This window comes from Colius striatus, chromosome 7 (genome assembly GCF_028858725.1).
Source record: "Colius striatus isolate bColStr4 chromosome 7, bColStr4.1.hap1, whole genome shotgun sequence".
In the NCBI taxonomy this organism is placed as follows: Eukaryota; Metazoa; Chordata; class Aves; order Coliiformes; family Coliidae; genus Colius; species Colius striatus.
In genome coordinates, this window is record NC_084765.1 from 10,734,289 (window position 1) to 10,755,958 (window position 21,670).

A 21,670-nucleotide genomic window follows, 5' to 3' on the forward strand; every position below is an offset into this window, starting at 1 on the left:
TGGAAAACAATCAAAGGAAAATAACACTGCTATAAGATACTGGATTAGAGGTGGGTACTCACTCAAGCCTTACGTCATGATGATGAGAAACTTGATTATGTGAGGGTTGCTGTAATGGACTCGAATTAGAGAAGGTTATCTCAAAAGTTCAGAGAAGAGATTCCCTTTGCACTTTGGAGCAGCATTCCTTCAAGTGCCTTTTAAAAATTCTCTCTCTCGTCAATAGCATGTGTTTAAAAGCAAGTGTCACTAAAAAGGAAATCGCTTTTACAGCAAAAGTCTGTCCTTGGACAGGGGAAAAGATAAATCTACACCTGTTTCTCTATTTTATGTGTGTCCCTCTACTTTCAGAATGCTGCAAAAGGTTTAATTGATCGAAGGCAGAATGATCAAAGAAAGATTTCTCAAGGAAGGCTGGTTCCTCGTTCTGCTGCTTTTGAAAACACCAAAGAGAAGCTTTCAGAACAAAAGGAAAACTTTGATCCACGTAAACATATGGATACTGTATCTAAATGCTCCCCTTCAGGTGGTGATGGTGGCAGAATGTCTAACACTCGCATGAATGTTTGCGAAAATGAACTTGGAAAATCATTCCTCAAGAAAGCAAAAGAAAATGATGTTCCTTTAAGAACCCATCTACCAGGACCGGGAATAGGAAATATAGACTCAAAGCTAAAAGTTCCTGTTCCAGAAATGAGGGACCATAAAGTTTCATGTAAACCAGAATTTAAACTGTGTGGACTGCGTCCTCCTCTACTACGGGCTGTTTCATGGGATAGTTTGGAGCCTGGACAGAAAGATAAAACACCTTTAAAATTACCATCTGAGGAAGAGAAAAGCTTTGTTGTTGGTAATAAATCCAGCAATCAGTTAAAAGCATTCAAAGACCTTCAAATCCAAGTTCAACCAGTTCGAATGCAGAAATTGACAAAGCTCAGAGAGGTAAGTCGGTCATCAGTGTATCCTTTCTTATTTTCCTGTCTTATTCTTTCAACTTGTTTAGCATTATTTTTGTCATTGCAAGAAACATCCAGTAATATATGGGAAACAGTTTCAGAAAAATCAATACAGAGTTGTATCATGTGTTTCCCTTGCAACCTATATCTAAATTCCATTAAATTATTGTGTTTCTTAGTTCTCTTTAAATATGCATCAACTGCATCTTCAATATGCACATACACATGTGCGTATGCTCTTGTACATGCAGGTTTTGATCCCTTGAAAAAAATTGTAATACTGGTGTCAAGGAAGTACTAATTGCTTTCATTGTGACAGAAAGGTGAGTCTAAAACACAATATATCTCATTTTTGTATCATTTACATGACCAATAAAAGGAAACAACTGATTAACAATTATGTTGTTTGTAAAATGTACTTGGGACTAACGTGATCTAATTTGATTTCTAAAGAGAATTTTAGATGTGAAGAATCTTTCCTTCCTCAGGATGTAACAACATTCTCTTGAAAAGGGTCACTAATGCTGTTTTACTTCCTTTGCCTCCCTGTGATATGCTTTTTCTGCTCCTTCAGAATCGTCCTCATATCCATGGACTCCCACAGTATATTGACTAACTGACTGATTTCTGTATGGGTGGACTGAGACCTGTGTATAAACAGAAATCTTAAAAAACTGAAATTCAGAGACAGTTGCAATACTCTTGTTTAAGTGCTTACAAGCCTCTGTGTATCATATAATATTTGTAAGCTTTCTTTAGAAAACCTTACTATTTGTAAACTTCAGGGAAAAAAATATATCGTTCAGCTGACTGTTTTTGAGTCCTATATTGATTGGCATTCTCCCTTCTAAGGGTAGTAGTTCCGTCATACAAGAACATTAGCCTTTGCTATAACATTGCATTTGCAATATCTCAGGGCAGGAAATTGTTTTGATATGACTTCTTGCTTTTTGAACTTTCTTGAAAAATTTCTCAAAATGTCCAGAGTTCTAAAACTGGTTTCTCTGAGTGTAAGAACAGGTAGAGGATGACTAGGTTTACGTAGTGCAAATTCCAACATAGTGCTAATGTGTCAGCTTCTTGAAGGGTACACTTGGACTGTGAAATCTATAAACTAATCTGTTGTTAAATGGTCATCTAAATGGTTGGTAAAAATTAAGAATTCAACCCTAAGAGTTTAACAGTGTATTGAAAAAGTAGAAATGGCATGAAATGATAAATTACCATTATAAACCAAACACTGTGTGTGTATAGCAAAAATTACCTTTGAAAGAAAAAGAAATACTTTTAGTTACTATCTTTAACAGCCTAATAAGAACATTTCCTTTGATTTCCAGTAGTTAATATTTTAAGATCTAGTCAGGGCTGACAATGAGGTCCTCAAATTCTGCACATCAGTTAATTTGACCAGTCATATTCAACATCTTCATCAACCTAGCTGAGAGAACCATTTAGATATTTGTAAATATTAATGAGATCCCCCCTCAGTCTCCTCTAGACTAAACAGCCCCAGTTCCCGCAGCCTTTCTTAATAAGGAAGACGCTCCAGTCCCCTGATCATCTTGCTGGCCCTGTGCTGGACTCTCTCCAGAAGTTTTCTGTCTCTCTTGAGCTGGGGATCCCAGAACTAGACATAAGACTCCAGATGAAACCTCACCAGGGCAGAGTAGATGGGGAGAGGAACCTCCCTTAACCTCCTGGCCACGCTCTTCTTGATGCATACCAGAACGTCACGTCATTGGCCTTCTTGGCCACGAGGGCACATTGCTGGCTCATGTTTAATTTGCTATCAACCAGAACTCCTAGATCCCTCTCCACAGAGCAACCTGCCTGGACCAGTTCCTGTGCGACCTGATATAGATACACCTGTTTTCAGCAGGGAAGTTGGACTAGATGACTTCTAAAGGTCCCTTCCAACCCCTACCATTCTGTGTGATTCCCCAGAAGGCTGTGCTGCCATTCAGCGGGATCTCAACCGGCTTGAGAGTTGGGCAGAGAGGAACCTCATGAGGTTCAACAAGGACAAGTGCAGAGTCCTGCACTTCGGGAGAAACAACCCCATACACCAGTACAGGCTGGAGACTGATATGGTGGAGAGCAGCTCTACAGAGAGAGACCTGGGAGTCCTGGTTGATAACAAACTAACCATGACCCAGCAATGTGCCAGAAGGCCAATGGATCTTGGAGGAAGTGGCACTTGAAGATCCTATATATAACATGTATGTAATTGTGTATATAATGTACACATTCTTAGCATGTGTATACTGGATTACAGAAACACTTGAGATGCATAATTTTGAAAGACCTAGAAGCTGATAAGCACAAATAGTAGTTAGAATCAGAATATTAATATAACATGGTATAGAATTTCAGTTAGGTGAGATTTGACATCTCTCCAGTAGAAATTGTCTACATATAAACAAAAGCAGATGTTTGTGAATTTTAAATGTATTTAGGAATAAGAAAGTAGAAAATGAGGGGATGATAGAAGGAGAAATAAAATGACAAGGTTTCATCCTTGAGAGTACGTTCTTCCCTACCTCTAAGGAGTAGAAGCAGAGTACAGTAACAGTGAGGTATTGCAGCTGTGGCGTACTAAGATTTGGTGTAAACAAATTCTACTGTCAAAATGATGCAGTCTCAAATTTCTTAATTTTGGAATTTTCTCTCCTTTCTTACAGACTTCTTACTATGACTATATCCAAAATTGCTTTTTTTCTCTCTCATTTAGTAAAATTCCATTTTTCTTCTTGAATAACGGGCACATGTCGCAAATCATTGTTTGCATGACCATTCATTTTTCTAACTAATGCATGTATGAAGGTTGAAATATGTAATATGTAAGTGTATGTAAATGTACATGTATCCGCACAATACAGCATCTGACTATAACTTAATATAAATACCTCCATAATGATTATTATGTAAAGTAAATGTTACATTTAGTGATCACATCAGAGATATTTAAATTGAGATTCCTATTTATGTTACTTAGAAATGTTACTGTTTTTTCTTAACAGGAGCATATTTTGATGAGAAATCAAAATTTAGTTGGACTTAAACTTCCTGAACTTAGTGAAGCAGCTGAACAGGAAAAAGGTGCAGTATCATAAAAGCTGGAAAGTGTGTGTTCGTTATATGCTGGTGTTTATAATTGACTAATATGGAGTGGGGGGAAAATGATTTTTCTTCAATTGCACTAGTAGTTGCAATGAAGCAGTAATAGAGAAGGGTAGTAAATGATGAATAAGAGAGACTAATAACGGAAGTATCTGAATTTCTTGATGGTCTCAGCCAGGAAGCTACTGTGGATATTATGACAACTAAATGAAAAGGTGTGTACGGAACGGAGCCTAGCTTGTACTTGTGGGTGGAAGTTTGTCTCAAGTTTCAGTGACTTTCTGAGAAAAAGTTTCTTTAGCGATGGACTGAATGAATGTGACTCTTGCAAAATATTGTGGCCATGAGGATGAATTTAATCCTTGAAGTATAAAAAAGAGATGCAATGCTTTATTCCTGCTTTTTTATTTTAGTATTTATGTAGCAAATATTGAAATGACACCTTTACTTCTGGTCCACAGCTCTACATCAATGTGGATAGGTAAGAGTAAGACCCAGAGAATAGATGTAAATGTGACTGAGGGATTGGAAAAATATGCCTTGCAATCAGTGTGTATGTGAGTGCTTAATTTAATTTATATGATTTTTATTAAAGAAAAGGCTTATAACTCTACATAAATGTGGAAACAGAAATTTAGCAGCAAGTATTTTTTCCAATCTAACACAAGCAAATGAGACGTGATGCCTGTAGGCTGCATCTAAAAAGATTCAGAATAGGCATAAAGAGCGAAGATATGATCCTGAGGACAATTCAACAGCTGGAAGAACTAAGTAACAATAGTGCTGGGAAATCAATTGAAAATTTTCTTTCATGTTAATTCAAAGTGTTTTTAAGGCCACAATAACTTAAACAGAGACAATTAATATGAAAGGAGATGAAACTGATTGTCCAAGATTTGATTCAAAGAGATTTTCATTTTTTTCCAATACTATTCATTTTGCTAATTCATAGATTTGCTTTGGGACTGTTTCATAAGGCCTTAAATTTTCTGTTACACAGGGAGATGACTGAGATACTACATTTTAGGTTATCTCTCGAACTAGACTCATCTTCTGTCTAAACAAAAGAAGATTAAGAGACTTCTTAGGCTCTTTCTATATTCTGTAATTATATCTTTGGATTATTTGACATAGTAATATTACTCCTGTCACTCTGCTAATATCTCATTTCCCAGATATTTAACAGGCTTTGTTTGAAAGTGAAAAATAATTGCCATTTACCAGCATGTTCCATCATTTGACAAATTTGACACTTTTGAGGAAAACACTATTAAAAGCTAAGTATTATTTTATCCAGCTTTTCAACCAAAATCTCATGAGCATCACGAGCTTTTTAAAGTCTAGTAACTTATCTAAGTGATAGCCAGAACATTGAGGGTCAACTCCTTGTCCTCAGCAAGGAAAGAAGTGAGGGGTCAATTCCTTTGCTGTTAGGGAGACCTACTTCCTTATATTGTCATAAAAGCCACCTTCTACTTAAACAGTAGGAAATACCCAGATACTTCATTATTACTGTTATGAATCAAATATAATGGCTCCATCATATTTTACTATCAATGCCAAGTTATTGTGATCAACTGAATAAACATAACTTTTTATTTACAGAAGTTTGGATAAGTGGAATACATTAGATCTGGAGACTTTGTAGTGTCAGACTGACTTTTTATGGGGATACACGTGACTATTCTTAAGTACATACTGGAATTTTTAATATAAAGGAAAGGCAAAGAACTAAAATGAAGCTAGAAAGAATCTCCCATTATTTTCTTTCATGTTAATGCTCTTCCCATTTACAAACTTTTAGCTTTTTCACACTATCTATTTTTCCAGTCTATTTTTTTGTAAAAGTGACAGAAGCAAGGAATGTAATTGTAACCTTTATATGCTGTTTCAATGAACATACAGTGCAAAGAAGTGCAGCATAAATGGTGCACAGATCTGTAGTGTAGTTCATTACGCTCGACCTCATTTTGGCATTTAAAGCCTTGGAAAATAACAGTACTCTGTTACAAAATCTAAGGTAAAATATTCCAGAAATTATGTAACTGTACTTGTGAAGCACAAATGCAAAATATTAGATTAGATATTCCAGTAATAAATTTGGGTTGTTTGAATTGTAGGAAAAACAGTAATACAATAATTATTTTTCAATGCATTAGAGACTTTCAGAGCACATATTACTTCACTCTTTCTACTTAAAAGATGACAATTGCAATAATTACTTTTGTTGCTGCTGTTCAAAAGGAGGACATGGGCTCTTTAGCAGTAAAGGAGAGATAAGTGATGTATCACCATATGCACTAAAGAAGGTAACATTTCGCATGAAGGGATGGACCTTTTCCTGTTGTTCACTTTTGCTTCCAGCAGAGTTGAGGTGAAAGCCTGATTGATTTTATTTTTTTTAAATAAGTTAGATTAAAAGGTCCTGTTTGGCTTTGAGATGCTGATCATTAATAGTTAATGCATGACTTGAAAGGTTTTTATCTGAAAATGTCTTTAGGCCCTTCACCTCTCCCTTCCCCCACCGAAGAGGAAGAGACAAAGAATAGCTCTGATGTCATGCCGAGCATTCCTGATGTATTACTGCGAAAACTGCGAGTGCACAAATCACTTCCAGGAAGGTAAAAGCTCATTAGAAGTAGAAAGGCATCATCCGGGAGAAAGCACGCTAACAGTTTCCAGTGATCTCCCTCTGTGGAGTTCCATTCACAGGGGATCTGGATAAGTAGAGAAATTACTGCATCTTAAAATGTGCAACACAGATTATCTGAAAAATTTTGGGGGAGTACACCAATTTCCAGTAACTGACCAACTTTGAAAATTAGCATGTAAGTTCTACCTAAAAACTCTGAAACCAAACTTGCATGCTACAAGGACATTTTAATACAGATTTTTCCACTGGTCTGTCCAGTCCTGGTTTTCAGGATTGCTGCTGCAGATATAAATTCATGTTGAAAATGCTAGTATTTCTTTCCCTGAGGAACATAATAAGGCCAGACAATGTATTTGGGCAAGAAAGAATTCTGCACTTTTACTGCAGTGTTATCTTTGGAGGTGAAACAAATATTTAACATTTGTTGTGAGGGTACTTTTATATACAACATTTTATATAAAGGAATGCACGAGATGAAGACATTCTAAGAGACCATTACTTGATTGTAATCAGATGCTGAAAAGGAAAGTAGTTTCATAGCTAAATATAAAATAGGTAAATGCTGAACTGGCTTTGAGAATCAGATAATATATAGATCTTTGGTTTTTCAGATAATATTCTTTAATCATCTTTAATCATTAATGAGTTGTCTTAATCTATTGGATAAATACACATGTAACTTTTGATTTATCAGAACATTCTCAGCCAAAGAACGTACATTAATTTTATCATTCTGTGCTGTGTTCTATTACACATACAGATGCTTGATCTTCCTTCTAGAAGGATGTCTCCTTCTATTAGGCTTCCTCCTAGAACAACAATAAGTAATGTGAACACTAATACTTTAGGCTCAAAATAGTTTCCTCACACAGAAGACATACCTCCTTCTTCAAGTCACTACTATAAGTATCAATATTATTCTACCCAAAAAGACAAATTTGTTGCTTATTGATGCCAGATGCATTGATTTCTACATTTAGGATCAATGGTGCAATGAATATTAGCAATAATATTTGAATTTTCCGAAGGTATCATGTATGCATAGTGCATGATAGATGTGTTAACCACAACTACTATCACTGAATTCCACTTGAATTTGTATATACAGCTCCCATCATTTCTTTCAGATGTTTCTCATCTTTATTCACTTGCATAAAACTAAAAAGCATCCTGATGTTTTGGAATAATTACAGAGATTAAGAATCTGTCAAATCAAATGCCTTTAAGTGAGATATTGCAGTAAAATGTTGTCCATCTCATTTGTGAACTGGAAGGTGTTATGAACAGAGAAGTTCTTGTGGGAGATGTGATGGCCCCCTTGAGTATTGTAATTATAAAATGATGAGAGAAGCAAGGAGGGAGTGCAGCAGAGCTGCTACCTTAGATTTCCAGAGAGCGGACTTTGTCATGTTTAGGAAGTGGGTTGCCAGAGTCCCTTGGGAGGCAGTCCTGAAGGGCAAAGGAATCCAGGAAGGCTAGACATTCTTCAAGAAGGAAAGCTTAGAGATGCAGGATCAAGCTGTCCTCATGTGCAAGACGATGAGCTGGCAGGGCAGAAGACTGTCCTGGATGAACAGGGAGCTTCTGCTGGAGCTCAAGAGAGAAAAGAGTTTATGATCTTTGGAAAAAGGGTGTGAGGCAGCTAAGGAGGACTACAAGGAGGCTCTGAGGTTGTGCAGGAAGAAAACTAGAAGGCCCAAGGCACAATTAGAACTCAATCTGGTGATTACAGTAAAAGACAATGGGAAAAGTTTCTATAAATATATTAATAATAATCTGTGATTATCTGTGGTCGTTGTCATGAGGTTTCAACTGTTAACAGAAAGAAAATGGATGAAGAAAATAGTCCAGAGTGTATCAAGTCACCCGTAACTCTAAAGGTCTTCTGTCTTGTTCTTGTGCTTGCCATTCATCATGATGTAGTGCAGATAGCAGTATTTGCAGCTGCCAGAAACTTTGTGTTTGTCAATACTCAGCTAATGATGCGCTGTTGCTTTATAAGAAAACCATGGGGCTTAGCCATAACAAGTACAATAGAGTTTGTTAAATTATCATTTCACCAAAAGAAACCAGAAAATATTTAATTAGAGGAGTCTCTTGTTTTTTTCTATTAAAAATTATAATAGCTTCTGTTTTGGGGCCAAAACTGATTGTAATGTGATTTTTTTTCTTTACTTTCTAGCTCTCCTGCACTTACTGAAAAAGAAGTTGAGGTGTGTTCTTAAACTCACTGTTTCAGATATGTGGTTATTGTAAGTCTAAGATTGGTTATTAGAACAAAGCAATGGAATTTTAAAAAAAAATCAGAAAAAACACGTATTGAGCTCAGTTAAAATAACAACTTTATGCCATATGGGCACTCTTTAGCTTGCTGGCTTTGATTCTTCTCTTTTTTTTTCACTCACTAGTCAAGGAAAAGGTCTTTATTTACCTAGCTCCCATCTAATAGAACTGTTGATGCTTTATACTTTACGAAGTATTAATCTTAACAAATAACGCATCTGGTAAAGAAAGAAACAATCTGTAAAAGCAGAGTGCAAGAGAATAAAAATGTTAGCACTTAATCTTTTGCTGGCTTTAGTGGTAGGTGTTTATGCCTTAGGTAAAACAATGCTAATGGTGAGCTCATCCCTGGACTTCCTCTACACAGACTATCTGTTTAAAAACCTTAGGGACCCTTGGAGGAAGTCCAGCTAGAAAACAGATTCATTGTGATTCTGATACTTCTGGTAGGCTACTTCCTTCATCGTGTCTCTGCTCTAATGATCTCCCAGCAAAAAAAACATTTAGCAAAAAAGGCAGCAACACATTTATTCACATTTTAGAGGAAGTAAAAGACAAGTGAATTTTGAATCTACCTGGTTTAAAATATTTTTTTCCATTTTCTGTTTCAATACTTCTTTAAACACCCAAGTTAGATAACCACATCCCTTACTCAGAAGTTGTTATTGGAAATTACGTCACTGTAACATTTGTTTTAAAATGCCTTTTTTCAATCCAAACAGAATGTGTTTGTACAACTTTCCTTGGCCTTTAGAAATGATAGTTATACCTTGGAATCTAGAATTAACCAAGCAGAGAGAGAGAGAAATCTTACAGAAGAAAATGCGGAGAAGGAACTGGAAAACTTTAAAGCAGCCATTACGGTAAGAAAATGACAATATTGCATATTCTGAACTATAGTGTACATGACAGTGCACACACATTTGAAATATGTGTGGCTGTGCTTGCTTATACCAAATGTCAATTCAGCCCCAAAACTTCATTTTCTGCTGCTCAAGCTCTGTACTGTTAGCTGCCTACAACTCTACACAAGAGACAACATTTTCTGCCAGAGCTGGACCACATTGCTTGAAAAGCACAGAGGAGGTTTCACTACATCTAGCAGATTTTGGAAAAAAATACTATGAGTTTCCTGTTCAGTTCATGCAATAACTCTGTGACAAAGCTAAGAGCATTCAGCACTGGAATTTGAGCACCATACTGTCCTAGACAGGACTTTTTACAGCAATAAATTTGAGTGCCTAGTTAGGTGACATACTGAAATGGTCTGCAGCCTGAGTCCTGAGATTTTTGACTTGAAAGACTTCTTAACTGCAGACAGATGTGATTAGCTTTTTCTTCCTTTATGCAGTTCAGTCTGGCTTTGACCAGTTTGTTATATAATTTATAACAAATTGGAAACTGCCATATTGTGGAAGGTTTTTTTTTTTTCTATGCAATGGAATAAATTAACAAGCAATTAAATGAAATTATGACCTCCATATAATCTGTATCGGAGTAGATCAAGGCTTATTCCAATCTCAGTGGGAGTTTATCTTTGCAGGACAGGCAAATGTTATATGGCTCCATGACAGTTCTACTGGTCTTCATGATTTTTAAATCTATCTTGTGATGGTTGATGTTTTGTTCAAAAACCTAACTTTAAGAGAAAGCTGATCTCCATTAACTTCAGATTTGTTAAAGAAAATAAGCAAGTTACAGTTGCTAAATAAAAAAAAAACCCAAAAAACAGAAAATCTGAAAGCAGTGAATGTTTTTCTCAGACAGATTCCCTTATGCTTTCTTGGGTCTTGCAGTCAAGTTTCAGCTGCAATTTATTGTCACACTAGCTTCAGTTATAACCATGTTTAAGGATTTTTTTTGTCATTGCAATTGTTGTCATCAGTCTCTTGGCTGTCTCTACACCAAAAGCTTGCACTACAAATGCAATTTCTCAAATGACTCTACTCAAAAAGTTACTGCACATCAAGGTTATTCTTTCACACATCATTTTAACGCATTGACTTACTCTTGTGGTAATACAAATGAGGTGCTGCAGAGAACTAGGACACAATGCAGCTGATCAGAGGGAGAATTGTGTGAACAGCAACACAGTGATTTATTAGGAGGGGGCTGGTCCCTAGTAACAAGCAATAGAACAAGAGGAAACAGCCTCAAGTTGCACCAGGGAAGTTCAGGATGGATATTAGGAGGAATTTCTTTACTGGAAGGGTTGTCAGGCATTGGAATGGCCTGCCAAGGAGGTAGTGGAGTCGCTGTCCCTGGAAGTGTTTAAGAAATGGGTGGATGTTGTACTCAAGAAAAATGGTCTAGTGGTTGATAGGACTGGGACAAAGGCTGGACTTGATGATCTTACAGGTCTCTTCCAGCCAAAATGATTCTATGATAAGTAATCGTAGAACCTCAATGTCAAAACTGGTGCATCCTGAAAATGCACTTTAAGAATATAGGAATCATCCAGCATCACAAAGTCTGCCTGTAAGTCTGAACTAAATTGTATCAGGTGTTCTAATATCAAACTTTGCTGTACACATAAAACTTAATTCAGTGAAGAAGTGTTCGCTAAGGCTTTGGCTAAGAAAACATCTAAATTCATTCTTGGTTTTGGTAACTAAGGAAGTTGTATGCTTTGGTGTTTTTCAGTTTTAATCTCAGCTATCAAACTGATATTATTAATCTAGTGCATGAATGTGTGTATTGATTGACAGAAAATGGTTAAGAAATTGCCATTTGATTTACAGGCCATAGTGGTTTTTATTACTCTTTTACATTTGGAATTCTTGAGACCATAATGTCTTATTTTTTAAATAAGTGAAGTATCGTGGATCTGAAAGAACGTAAGTGGCCTTCTTAACACCTTGTGCCCAGTGAATTAAAATGTTCCTTGTGGTTTGGCAATCATTTGTAAGTACTAATTCAAATAAACCTGGCATTTGTAAAGGCAAGAATCATCATTCATTTTAACAAGAAAATAATTGCAAATGGGCTTAGCCATTTGTAACTCCTTGCAAGGTGTTCCTGCAGTATGCAGTGAAGCACTGTTTTGAAACAGAGCACAGCACTAAGTTATCTATGGTAGTAGTGATGGCACTCCTTTGGGGCTAATTTGTCCATGTGTATCTCTGCCTACATATCTCTACCCCACTTTTGTGGATCAGACTATTGAATCTGAACCAAAAGTGGGAAGACATGACAAGAAAGCTTATATATTTCCACTTCAGTCTTCAGCTCATTTATGGCATCACTATGAACACAGAGAAGCTTACCAGAAGCTACTGGAGGATATTGCTGTTCTGCGGCGTTTAGCTGCTAGGCTGTCTAGTCGTGCTGAGATGGTTGGAGCTGTTCGCCAGGTAAGAACATCCTGGTGTTTACCATGTATTCTGACTGCACATGTTCACTCTTTCTTTTTGTCATCCATAGCTAGTGGTTATATTAGCCTTTTGAATTTTATTTTCCTTTTTGGCAGATGAAAGACATTTATTGTAGTCAGATAAGACACCAGTCTGGAAATAGAATTTAAACCAGAAGATTACCCATGAAACTACTCAACATTGACACAATAGGAACATGTGTGTTATTCCAAACCATATCTGCATCCCAAGAAACTTATTTAAAATCAGTGGAACATGAATAAGAAAAATTTCAGGGTCAAAAAGCTCATCTAGTTCAGTCATCTGCCTTTGGCAGTAGCTTAGTCAGAAAACTATGAAGAGTATAAGGTCAGAGCAAACATAAATGAGAACATAGCAATATCCTCCCAGATTCAAGACTGTTGCCTCTGCCCACTAAAGTAACTGGGCTTATGCTAATGACTGAGATCTTTGAGGGTTTGAAAACAAATGTACATATATGTATATATGACAGAGTAAATGATTTATTATTCTGTGGCGATATATGAATGCACGTGCCTTTGTGTTCTAATTAGCTTAGGAATTTGTGATCACGAAGGTATCAACGTTCTTTTAAGAACAACTGTTTCAGATTTGTTTGAGAAGTGTAGAAGTTACCTGAGTATTCCCCTCTTTTCTTCCGTAGGAGAAGCGTATGTCAAAGGCAACAGAAGTAATGATGCAGTATGTTGAAAATCTAAAAAGAACATATGAAAAGGACCATGCTGAGCTAATGGAGTTCAAGAAACTTGCCAATCAGAATTCTAGCAGAAGCTACGGTGCATCTGGTAAAAAAAAAAATCTAAATTTAAGTGTTGCCTCTATACAAAGAAGTGTTGATGATAAATCATGATGAAAAGCGAAGGATCATGAAACCTCTTCATGAAGTTCTGATCTACAGGAGTAGATTTCAAAAATTTATAGACATAACAGTTAAATATTTCATCTAAGCCATACTTAATGCTATAGTACAGTAATTTTAAATTGCTATCACCAAACACTGATGAGATCCAATGACATTTTTATTGGCCTCTTGCACATATGTGTAGCTTGCACACTTTTAACACAACTACCTCTTAGATGACAGGTGACAAAATTTCATTATTATAAAGATTTTATTGTTTTTGCAGCCTTTTATTTCCCAATTTGCTGGAAACTCAAATCTGAGTGTTTTCTTTTGCAAAAACATATATGGAAGCAACTAGTGGGCTATTACCAGATCTCAGTAGATAGTAATGTTTCTATTTTTTGCAATTATTTCAGATTTCTTCTGCAGGTGTAGTTGAAACCAGAACTATATAACAGATAAATGTGTGGTCTCTACAGACCTTGTATAAATATTCTATATCTGAGTTTGGCTCTATTAATATGGCTTATAGATACTCATATAGTCTAAGACTGCTCTTTATCCACTGTTTTTATGCAGAAGATGGAGTACCTCGTTCGTCTAGATCCATGTCTCTCACTGTTGGAAAGGTATTTCTACAATATAAAGAAAAATAACTTAACATTTTATGTAGTGAAATGTCTTTGTTTCCATATACTCTTATAAGCTGTGTTCAAAACAGCATTGTTAAATTCCCAATATTGATAATGCCATTTAGTGCAAGTACTTTCAAATTCTGGATACACGATTGGATGGTTTTGTGCAATAATTTTTCTGTGAAGCTATAAATAATAAAGGGGCCTATTTATTTAAGAAAAATGTTATTGCAGGCCACATGCCTGTGCTCCAGAGAATGGCATAGCTCCTGTGCCTTGTTCTAGTTCCTCAGTGAGGAAGCTGAACACTGAATCAAAACTGACTATATGATTTGTGATTCTGTGATAGTACAATCTTCATTATCATAAGAATTAGATTACATTTGAAGTACTGTGGATGCAAACAGTTGTTTTTAAGTGGGGCTCATTTTTCAATTAGCATCAAAGTGTCTTGTTTGGTTTCACAAACTATTCAGAGTGAGATTATCTCAGATTGTTTTGGCTTAACCAATTAACAACTTTAACATAGCCAGTGTTCCACTTTTGCAAAACTTTCAGGTGTTGATGATTAACTTTATTACAAAACTTCCTTAAAGAACCAGTGATTTGAGAAAGCTGAATCCCATTGCGGTCATCATGAAATTATTAGATTATTATTATTATTAGATAAATCTCTGTCATTAATGAATAAATATAGTTGGTTTTCTCTAGACCCAGAATCATGGTGTAGGTGACTCCTCCTATACATTTACTAAATCTGTGCTTAACTCCTTACCTATGAAGTTATCTAGAGCAGAATCTTAGAAGTGTTTGGATGTGCATGAATGTGAAGCTGTTAGGTGCTGTAAATGCTTGGAAGTTTTACTTGGAAGCGTAGATTTTACTAAGTGGATATCATAGGATGAAGCATTTGGCTACTTACCTAATGACAGCAAACACTTACATGCTCTGTACTTGAGCTACAGTGTATTGTATACACCTAGCATGTGTTCATTATATAAAGAATTTCCATAGTCTTTGGGAAATGTAAGCAACGTTGCATGAGGCTAGATAAGTGTGCAACCATTCCAGGATGGGGAAGAAGGCTCTGTCCTTTTGCAGAGGGAACGGATGTTATTGTTTATTAAGTTACAGTTTTTAGGTATAGAAATAATTAATATATTGTAGTGAGTATAGTATATCATAATGGGTACGTGGCAAGAGAGGAGTTTCATGTGTAACTTCATTATTTTCCAGTCATTGTAAGACTGGCACTTTTCCCAGTATCATTATACATCTGGTTTAACCAAAGAGAATAGCCTCTAATGAGCACTGACAATATCAACTCAGAACATAATCTGTTGTGGGACTTAGACTAAGTTGTGGGTTTTCAGTGTGGAGGGAGAAGGGTAGCACTACTGTAAAACACTTCCTTTCATGCTAAGCACTTGCCATACCAGACAGTGCTAGAGGAAGTTTAAGGGAAAACCACAGCCCTAAGAGCTATTTGTCTTCATTTTAATCCCAACTCTCCTTTCCCCCAAGGGACATGAATGTGTATCTTCGCCACACCTATTAGCTTGTAGGATTGTTCTTCAATTTATCTTGTATAATAGAAAAAAAATGTTGCTTCTCACAGAATATGCCTCGGAGGAGAGTCAGTGTTGCTGTTGTTCCTAAATTTAACTCCTTAAACATTCCTGGTCAGTCACCGACAGCTTCACCCATACCTTCAATGCCATCCCTGGTAAGTAAATCCCACATTTTAAAGATACTACTTTTTGTCTAAACCATTTTTACATAGGGCCAAGCCATAGTTACTAAAAACATAAGCCCTTTTGTTGGCTTACCTTGTTTTGACTCCATCTTAGTGAAGAGGATGGACAAGGGTAATTCACAGAATCACACAAAACCAGATTCCTGTTGTGTAAGAGACGTATGCCTTCAGAGTCTATCTCCATAAGCAATGACCTTGATCACAGAGCTGAATTAGAGTAACTGATGGTTCGGAAGCATTTTATATTAGTTGATGTAATTGCTGTAAAGGTAGTAACATACTGGAGAGAAGTAGTAAATATAGTTTTCCACTGTAGAAGAGCAATTCTAACTAGAAAGCACGGAAGGTGATTGGTCTATTTCTCTTCATTGCCAAAAAGTCCACTAAACAGAAAAACTTGCAATTAAAGTACAGAAATGTATGTGGTACATACTTAAAAGTTCTGTGCTGGTCAGGGATTAGTGGAGCTATCAGCCTCTGCCTTGACTTCTTGTTTAGAAAATGTTAGTAAATGGAATGTGAATGTAGTCTGAACTTAATAAATCTACAGAAATGCTTGGGAGGAAAACTGCAAGGTAAACCAGCTGTTCAGAGATGACCTATGATGGCACATAACCTGAAAATTATCATAGAATCATAGAATGGTAGGGATTGGAAGGGACCTTTAGAGAAACGAGGGGGATTGCTGAGAAGCTAAATTCATTTTAGATTTTTAAAACAATTTTTTTGTGCAGTTATGTTGTTAAGCACAGAGTCAATTGTTTCAGGAACCAAATGTGCTTATTTACCATGATATGATATATTTTTCTTCAGGTTTCCACTGAAAACTCAGCTAACAAATTAATGTTCCTGGGATAATATAGAGAGAAGTAATGCAGTAATTTTACTGTTCAGTGATCCATATATGAGGGAGAAAGACTTTCCTTGAAAAAAATAAGCAGGGTAGAAAGGAATGTCACAGAAAATTCTTAGTGTGCAAGTCCATTGTGTACTGTGGTTAATGGGAGTAACTTGGAAGATCTATCTGAAAGATACTTGCTTATGGATGTGGGAAGAAAAACAAAGCAGCGCATTGACTTTGTCATTTTACTGAAGACTCATTTTTAATTAATTAATGGATGTAACTTTTATTGCTGTTTTTCACCTCTAGTCTGAATCGCCAAGTAACGGAAGGAGCAATCTAACGTCTACTCCTGTTCTGCCGGCACTTTTAGAAAAGTGAGTTTTCTCTAGGTCATCTCATTACTATTTTCATTTCATACTAGAATGTAATGGGTATCACTGCGGTCTTTCTTAACAGAAGTTATACCAAGGTATAGGGTATTGAAATCGGTAACACAGTATTGTCTTAGATTGATTCATGATCTGGTAACTCCATTTTACTTATTGTCTCATAACTAAATCAAGCCTGCTACGATCTTTAGAACTCATCAAAAGTGAAGAGCAGAAAAATGCAGCAGGAGATTATATGTTTACACATATAAGTTCTGTAGGCTTGCCTTCAGAACTTCACAAAACTAAGGTTACTACATACAGTGCATGTGGGTATTTTTTAAATATATATTACCTGGAAAAAATTAATGCTTTATCCAAAATTGATCATGAGTGACCACGGTATGAATACTCCTTATCCTGACTATGCTAGTATGAGAAGTTTGTGTTCTGCCTTTGTGTTTTTGACATGCGGCCAGCTAGTAAGAATCATGTTTTGAAATGCTGTAATATCCGATGTCATGTAGGTTTTTAAATTTAAATGAATAAAAAGAAGTATATGAGATTCGAAAGTATAATTTATCATGTTAGATCATGAGTATTTTGCAAAAGACAAATATTCAATTAAATTGGGCAATAATAAAGTAAATTGCATATTCAACTAAACCAAAGCATTAGGATTGAGATTTTAGTTTTAACAACCTGATACTTTAGTTATAGCACTCAGAGAAGTTTATAATTTAAACTGAAAAAAAAATAGAGATTAAAAAGAGGAGACCGTTGGGTTTCTTTGTGCTGGTAACAAGCATTTATTTCAAACTGTTAGCATTGTTATCCAGGATAGATTAAGGTGTGTTCTTGTTATCGATTATCTGTAATAGTTCCATGAATTTCAATATTCCTACTTTTGGATCAAAGGAACAAGGAAATATGAACATTTGTTATATGAACAAGGAAAGTGAAGAATTGCTATGCTGGAAAGCAGTCAATCTACACCTGTCTGGAAAGAATTTCTAAGTTCTTTCAGTTGAAATTCACGATGACATGCAATTTAATTTTATGTAAGTTATTGAAAATGTAAATCAAAACCAAAGGTGGAAAATATGAAAACATGCAAGACTGGGTTGAGAGCAGAAGGAATACTTTGTAAACAGTTTTTGTAAACAGTTACCATTCTCTATACAGGTACTGTTGCATTTACAAAGCCATGGGTGCAGGTGCTTTATTTGTGTAAGCCATCAGCCTAGGAAGCGAAACCAAAAAATTGGCAGGCACTTTTCCTAATGCTTCTCTTTCTGGAAGTCTTTCAGACTCTAAGGAAGTTGCTTGCTCATGTTTCAGAAGCAAAACTTACTAAAACATCATTGATTTTTTGCTGTTGTTGTTAATAATACTAATACTACTACTACTTTGGTCATTTAGACTATTTACAACATCAAAATAAAATATTTCCACAGTACTAATTTAAAGTGGTGTTTGTTAGGAGGTTTTAAACATGCAAGTTAAAAGCTTTAAAATATGTAGAACTCACATCAGTACAGAATATTTAATTTCACACAGATTAATACTGAGGCAGGACAGAATTTATCTTATATCTGTTTTATCTCTGTGTTTTACTAAGAAAGAAAATAAGCAATGATTGAGAAAACAGAAATGGTGAATTAGTTGTTACAGTTCAACAGAGCTCTGCAAGATTGAGACCATCTTTTAAAGCTGTACAGAAATTCTGAAAAAACAAAAACTTGTTAATATTTCTTACTGAATCTTAAGAAAACAAATCATGCGACCACCTAACAGAAGTAGAATTGGAAATTTGATTTTGAGCATAAGTATGTATGCATAGTCGTGTACTGCTATAGTAGTGTAAATGCACATAGTTTAGTGTTGTGCATTTATACTTTTTTTAATGTATATTTCAAGCTTACACTCAGGACTTGTTTGAAGTCCAAGTAAAGATAATACCCACTGTTAATATGATTTCTTCAGAGAACATCCATTGCCCACAGATGGTTTCAAGCTGGATGAGTTACTCTGCCATTGAATAGTGACAAAATAAGGCCTACGAAAGGAATTACATTCTAGAAGTTGGAACATTACATTTTCAATAACTGTTGATCTTATTAAATCTTGATTTTGATAGATTTACTAAGCTGTCTCTGAATCACTTAAACTCTTTGTCCCAGACATTAGTAAGGACAGGTGAGCACTGCAAAAAGAGAGCAATATATAATAGATTCTCTTTAGCCTACTAGATCAAAGCTTTTACTTAAGAAGAGTTTTAGTAATGACAGCTATGTAAGTGTTTATAGTTTTTTAACCTGTGCATCAATTCAGTGTATAAAACCAGCAGAGCAGCAAAAGGCAAACAAGAAAAATGTTCTGTTAAAGTATTGTAGGCTAAAAGATGATTTTTTTAAAATTGAGGAAAATGTTTTCAAGAATAGCAAATAAATTCCATGGATAAATCAGGAAACAAATGCTATTTTCTTTTTAAAAGAAGAAACAAAATACAAGTTTTAATACCTTAAAACATATTAACTACTGTTCTTAAATTGCAACATTTTTAAAGTTTCATTTTGCTTAGTGTTTGGGGTTTGGTTTTTTTTGAAAGATATTTCATTTCTCTGATGTATGTGAAAGAAAAATCAGGAGTCACAAAATTGCACATGTTTGTTCTTGTCCAGTAACATACTCCCAATAGAATACACTTCAGTGGTGTTACTTTGTATCTGTCTGTTTCTTTTGTCTTGGCAGTGGAAAGAGTAATGGAGAGCCTGACTGTGAAGCCTCCACTTCTGTGCTGACACAGAGTGGGTTGGAAGAGATCAGTCCTGAAACTAAAGCCAAGATAGAAGAGGAAGCATATAACAAAGGGTGAAAATATTTTATCTGAAATAAATCTGTAAATATGTGCTACTAGATGAGGACATATGTTTTATAATGTCATTTTAAATGCAAAATGAGTGACATCTGTATGAGCTCCTAGAAGATGCTCATAATTGAAGCAATGTGGAAACAATGCAAGTGAGTTTCACTCATATCCACATCATAGCTGTTCACTTTCATCCTTTATTAATGTTAACCAACCTGTGGGAGAGTTGTTACATTGGTGATTCTGACTTGAGTGGGTATATTTATGTCAATAGTGTTCAGCTTCATGATAGGATAGTAGAAAACTTTCTAAAATGTTTCTTCTGGAAAGTGTATCTGGAAATGAGTCAAGTGTAAGTATGAACTCTTGCAGTAAACTCATATTGTCTGCATCATAAAGTGCTTCACACAGCACATTTTGTGGCAATTAGCTTTTGGATCTGTTTCTAAATGTCAAGCAATGAAGTTTGCATTATGTAAAGAGGCAAAAGTTTTGATCCTCTGCTGCAAAATGCAAGAAGCCTTCTATCTTTATAATAGATTTTTTTTGGAAAAAAATACTTAGAGTATGTTCAAAATGATGGAAAAATAAAATAGAAATACTTATCAACTCCTTTACAATAGATAAAAGTTGTGCTCTGGTAAGGACTATAATGTCTTTTTCAAGGTAAGTTTGGTAACAGATCTAATATAATTCTCTGTTAAGGAATGGTTGTCTGTGTGCCATACTCATGCTCTTGAGCTAATTTTTACTCTTGTCTGAGTGCTGCAACACTGCCACTTGTGTTTTGTTGCATGTAACAATGAATAAGAATAAGCTTATACTAAGTGTGTTAAACTAAGTAAAATGTTTTGTATATTACAGTTATCAAGAAGGCTTGAAGAAAACCAAAGAACTCCAGGAACTAAAGGAAGAAGATGAAGAGACACCAAAAGAAAGTCATGATGAACATGAAGAAAGTGAAAATGAACATGAGATAAAAGACCTAAAAAACAGGTGAGACAATGGTGTAATATGTCCGTATAAGCGGAGCCTCTTTTTGCTATTTGTGGTACCCAACTAACTGCTTTATATTATTATCTTGACATATTATTTTGCAATCTAGGAAAGTATATTTGAAAGAACAGTATTTTCACAGAAAGGCATGTTCCAAGAGAACATAGTTGCAAAATGCAAAACTTTTTATTTTGATGTTTCAACTAAAACTGTGTGTTGACATCAAGGTGCTTCATCTTGATGGGGTTTTGGTTTTGATTAGAGGTAAAAAATATTCCACAAAAGTTCTTTAGATGCTAGAATGTATTTTTCAGTAGTCATGCATTGTCTGATAAAAGTTGGAGTTCAGAAATCTGATGCCCATATTTGTGCCATATGCCATTCCTGAAGGGTCTTCACAGGTGAAACTTTCAGTACATCTACAAGGTGAATGCCGGTTAAGACAAGCTTCTCGGCTAAGTTGGACTTGCTCTGCCCAGGAGAGGCAGGTGCCTGCTCTGTCTGGAAGCCATTTAGATGCAGCAGAACAGCACTATGCTGGATTTCTTGCCTTCTACCAGTGTGATGTGTTTATTGCATTCATCTGAACCCAATGCTCTTTGTCTACACTGGAGATTTGATGCCTAACTGGAAAACTTTCAGAAATTTTCAACTTTTTTTAGAGTTAATTATTGAGTCTCCTCAGTGTTTCTACCACCCAATTCAATATACCTGCAATTTTCTGCATTTTTTTTTTTTAAAAGAGACTTTTGCATTAGAAAGGAACTGAATCCTGGCCAAAGCAAGTAATGCATCCAGTTCCAAGCTAAGGTAGGGATTCTCACCTGATCCAGAATTCACTTCTGTTCTATAACCATTATGGTTATAAACGTTTGTTAATTTGATTTCAGTCATGTTCAGCAGGGCAAGTATCTCCCTAGTCGTGAAACTTTTAGGAAGAAATATTTA

The 21,670-nt window shown here is 35.6% G+C and overlaps 1 protein-coding gene across 13 annotated transcripts in view; it reads left to right on the top strand.

Moving 5' to 3' along the window:
• IRAG1 (inositol 1,4,5-triphosphate receptor associated 1) overlaps window positions 1-21,670 on the top strand; it is a 67,690-nt gene that overhangs the window by 42,297 nt on the left and 3,723 nt on the right. For all 13 annotated transcript variants that reach the window (XM_061999813.1, XM_061999810.1, XM_061999811.1 and 10 more), the window contains 12 exons: window positions 352-942; window positions 3,977-4,055; window positions 6,577-6,697; window positions 8,912-8,942; window positions 9,735-9,875; window positions 12,234-12,365; window positions 13,051-13,192; window positions 13,831-13,880; window positions 15,505-15,612; window positions 16,793-16,860; window positions 19,609-19,728; window positions 20,591-20,722. In XM_061999813.1, coding sequence (XP_061855797.1) covers window positions 352-942; window positions 3,977-4,055; window positions 6,577-6,697; window positions 8,912-8,942; window positions 9,735-9,875; window positions 12,234-12,365; window positions 13,051-13,192; window positions 13,831-13,880; window positions 15,505-15,612; window positions 16,793-16,860; window positions 19,609-19,728; window positions 20,591-20,722 — 1,715 coding nt within the window. The remainder of the gene's footprint in view (window positions 1-351; window positions 943-3,976; window positions 4,056-6,576; window positions 6,698-8,911; window positions 8,943-9,734; window positions 9,876-12,233; window positions 12,366-13,050; window positions 13,193-13,830; window positions 13,881-15,504; window positions 15,613-16,792; window positions 16,861-19,608; window positions 19,729-20,590; window positions 20,723-21,670) is intronic.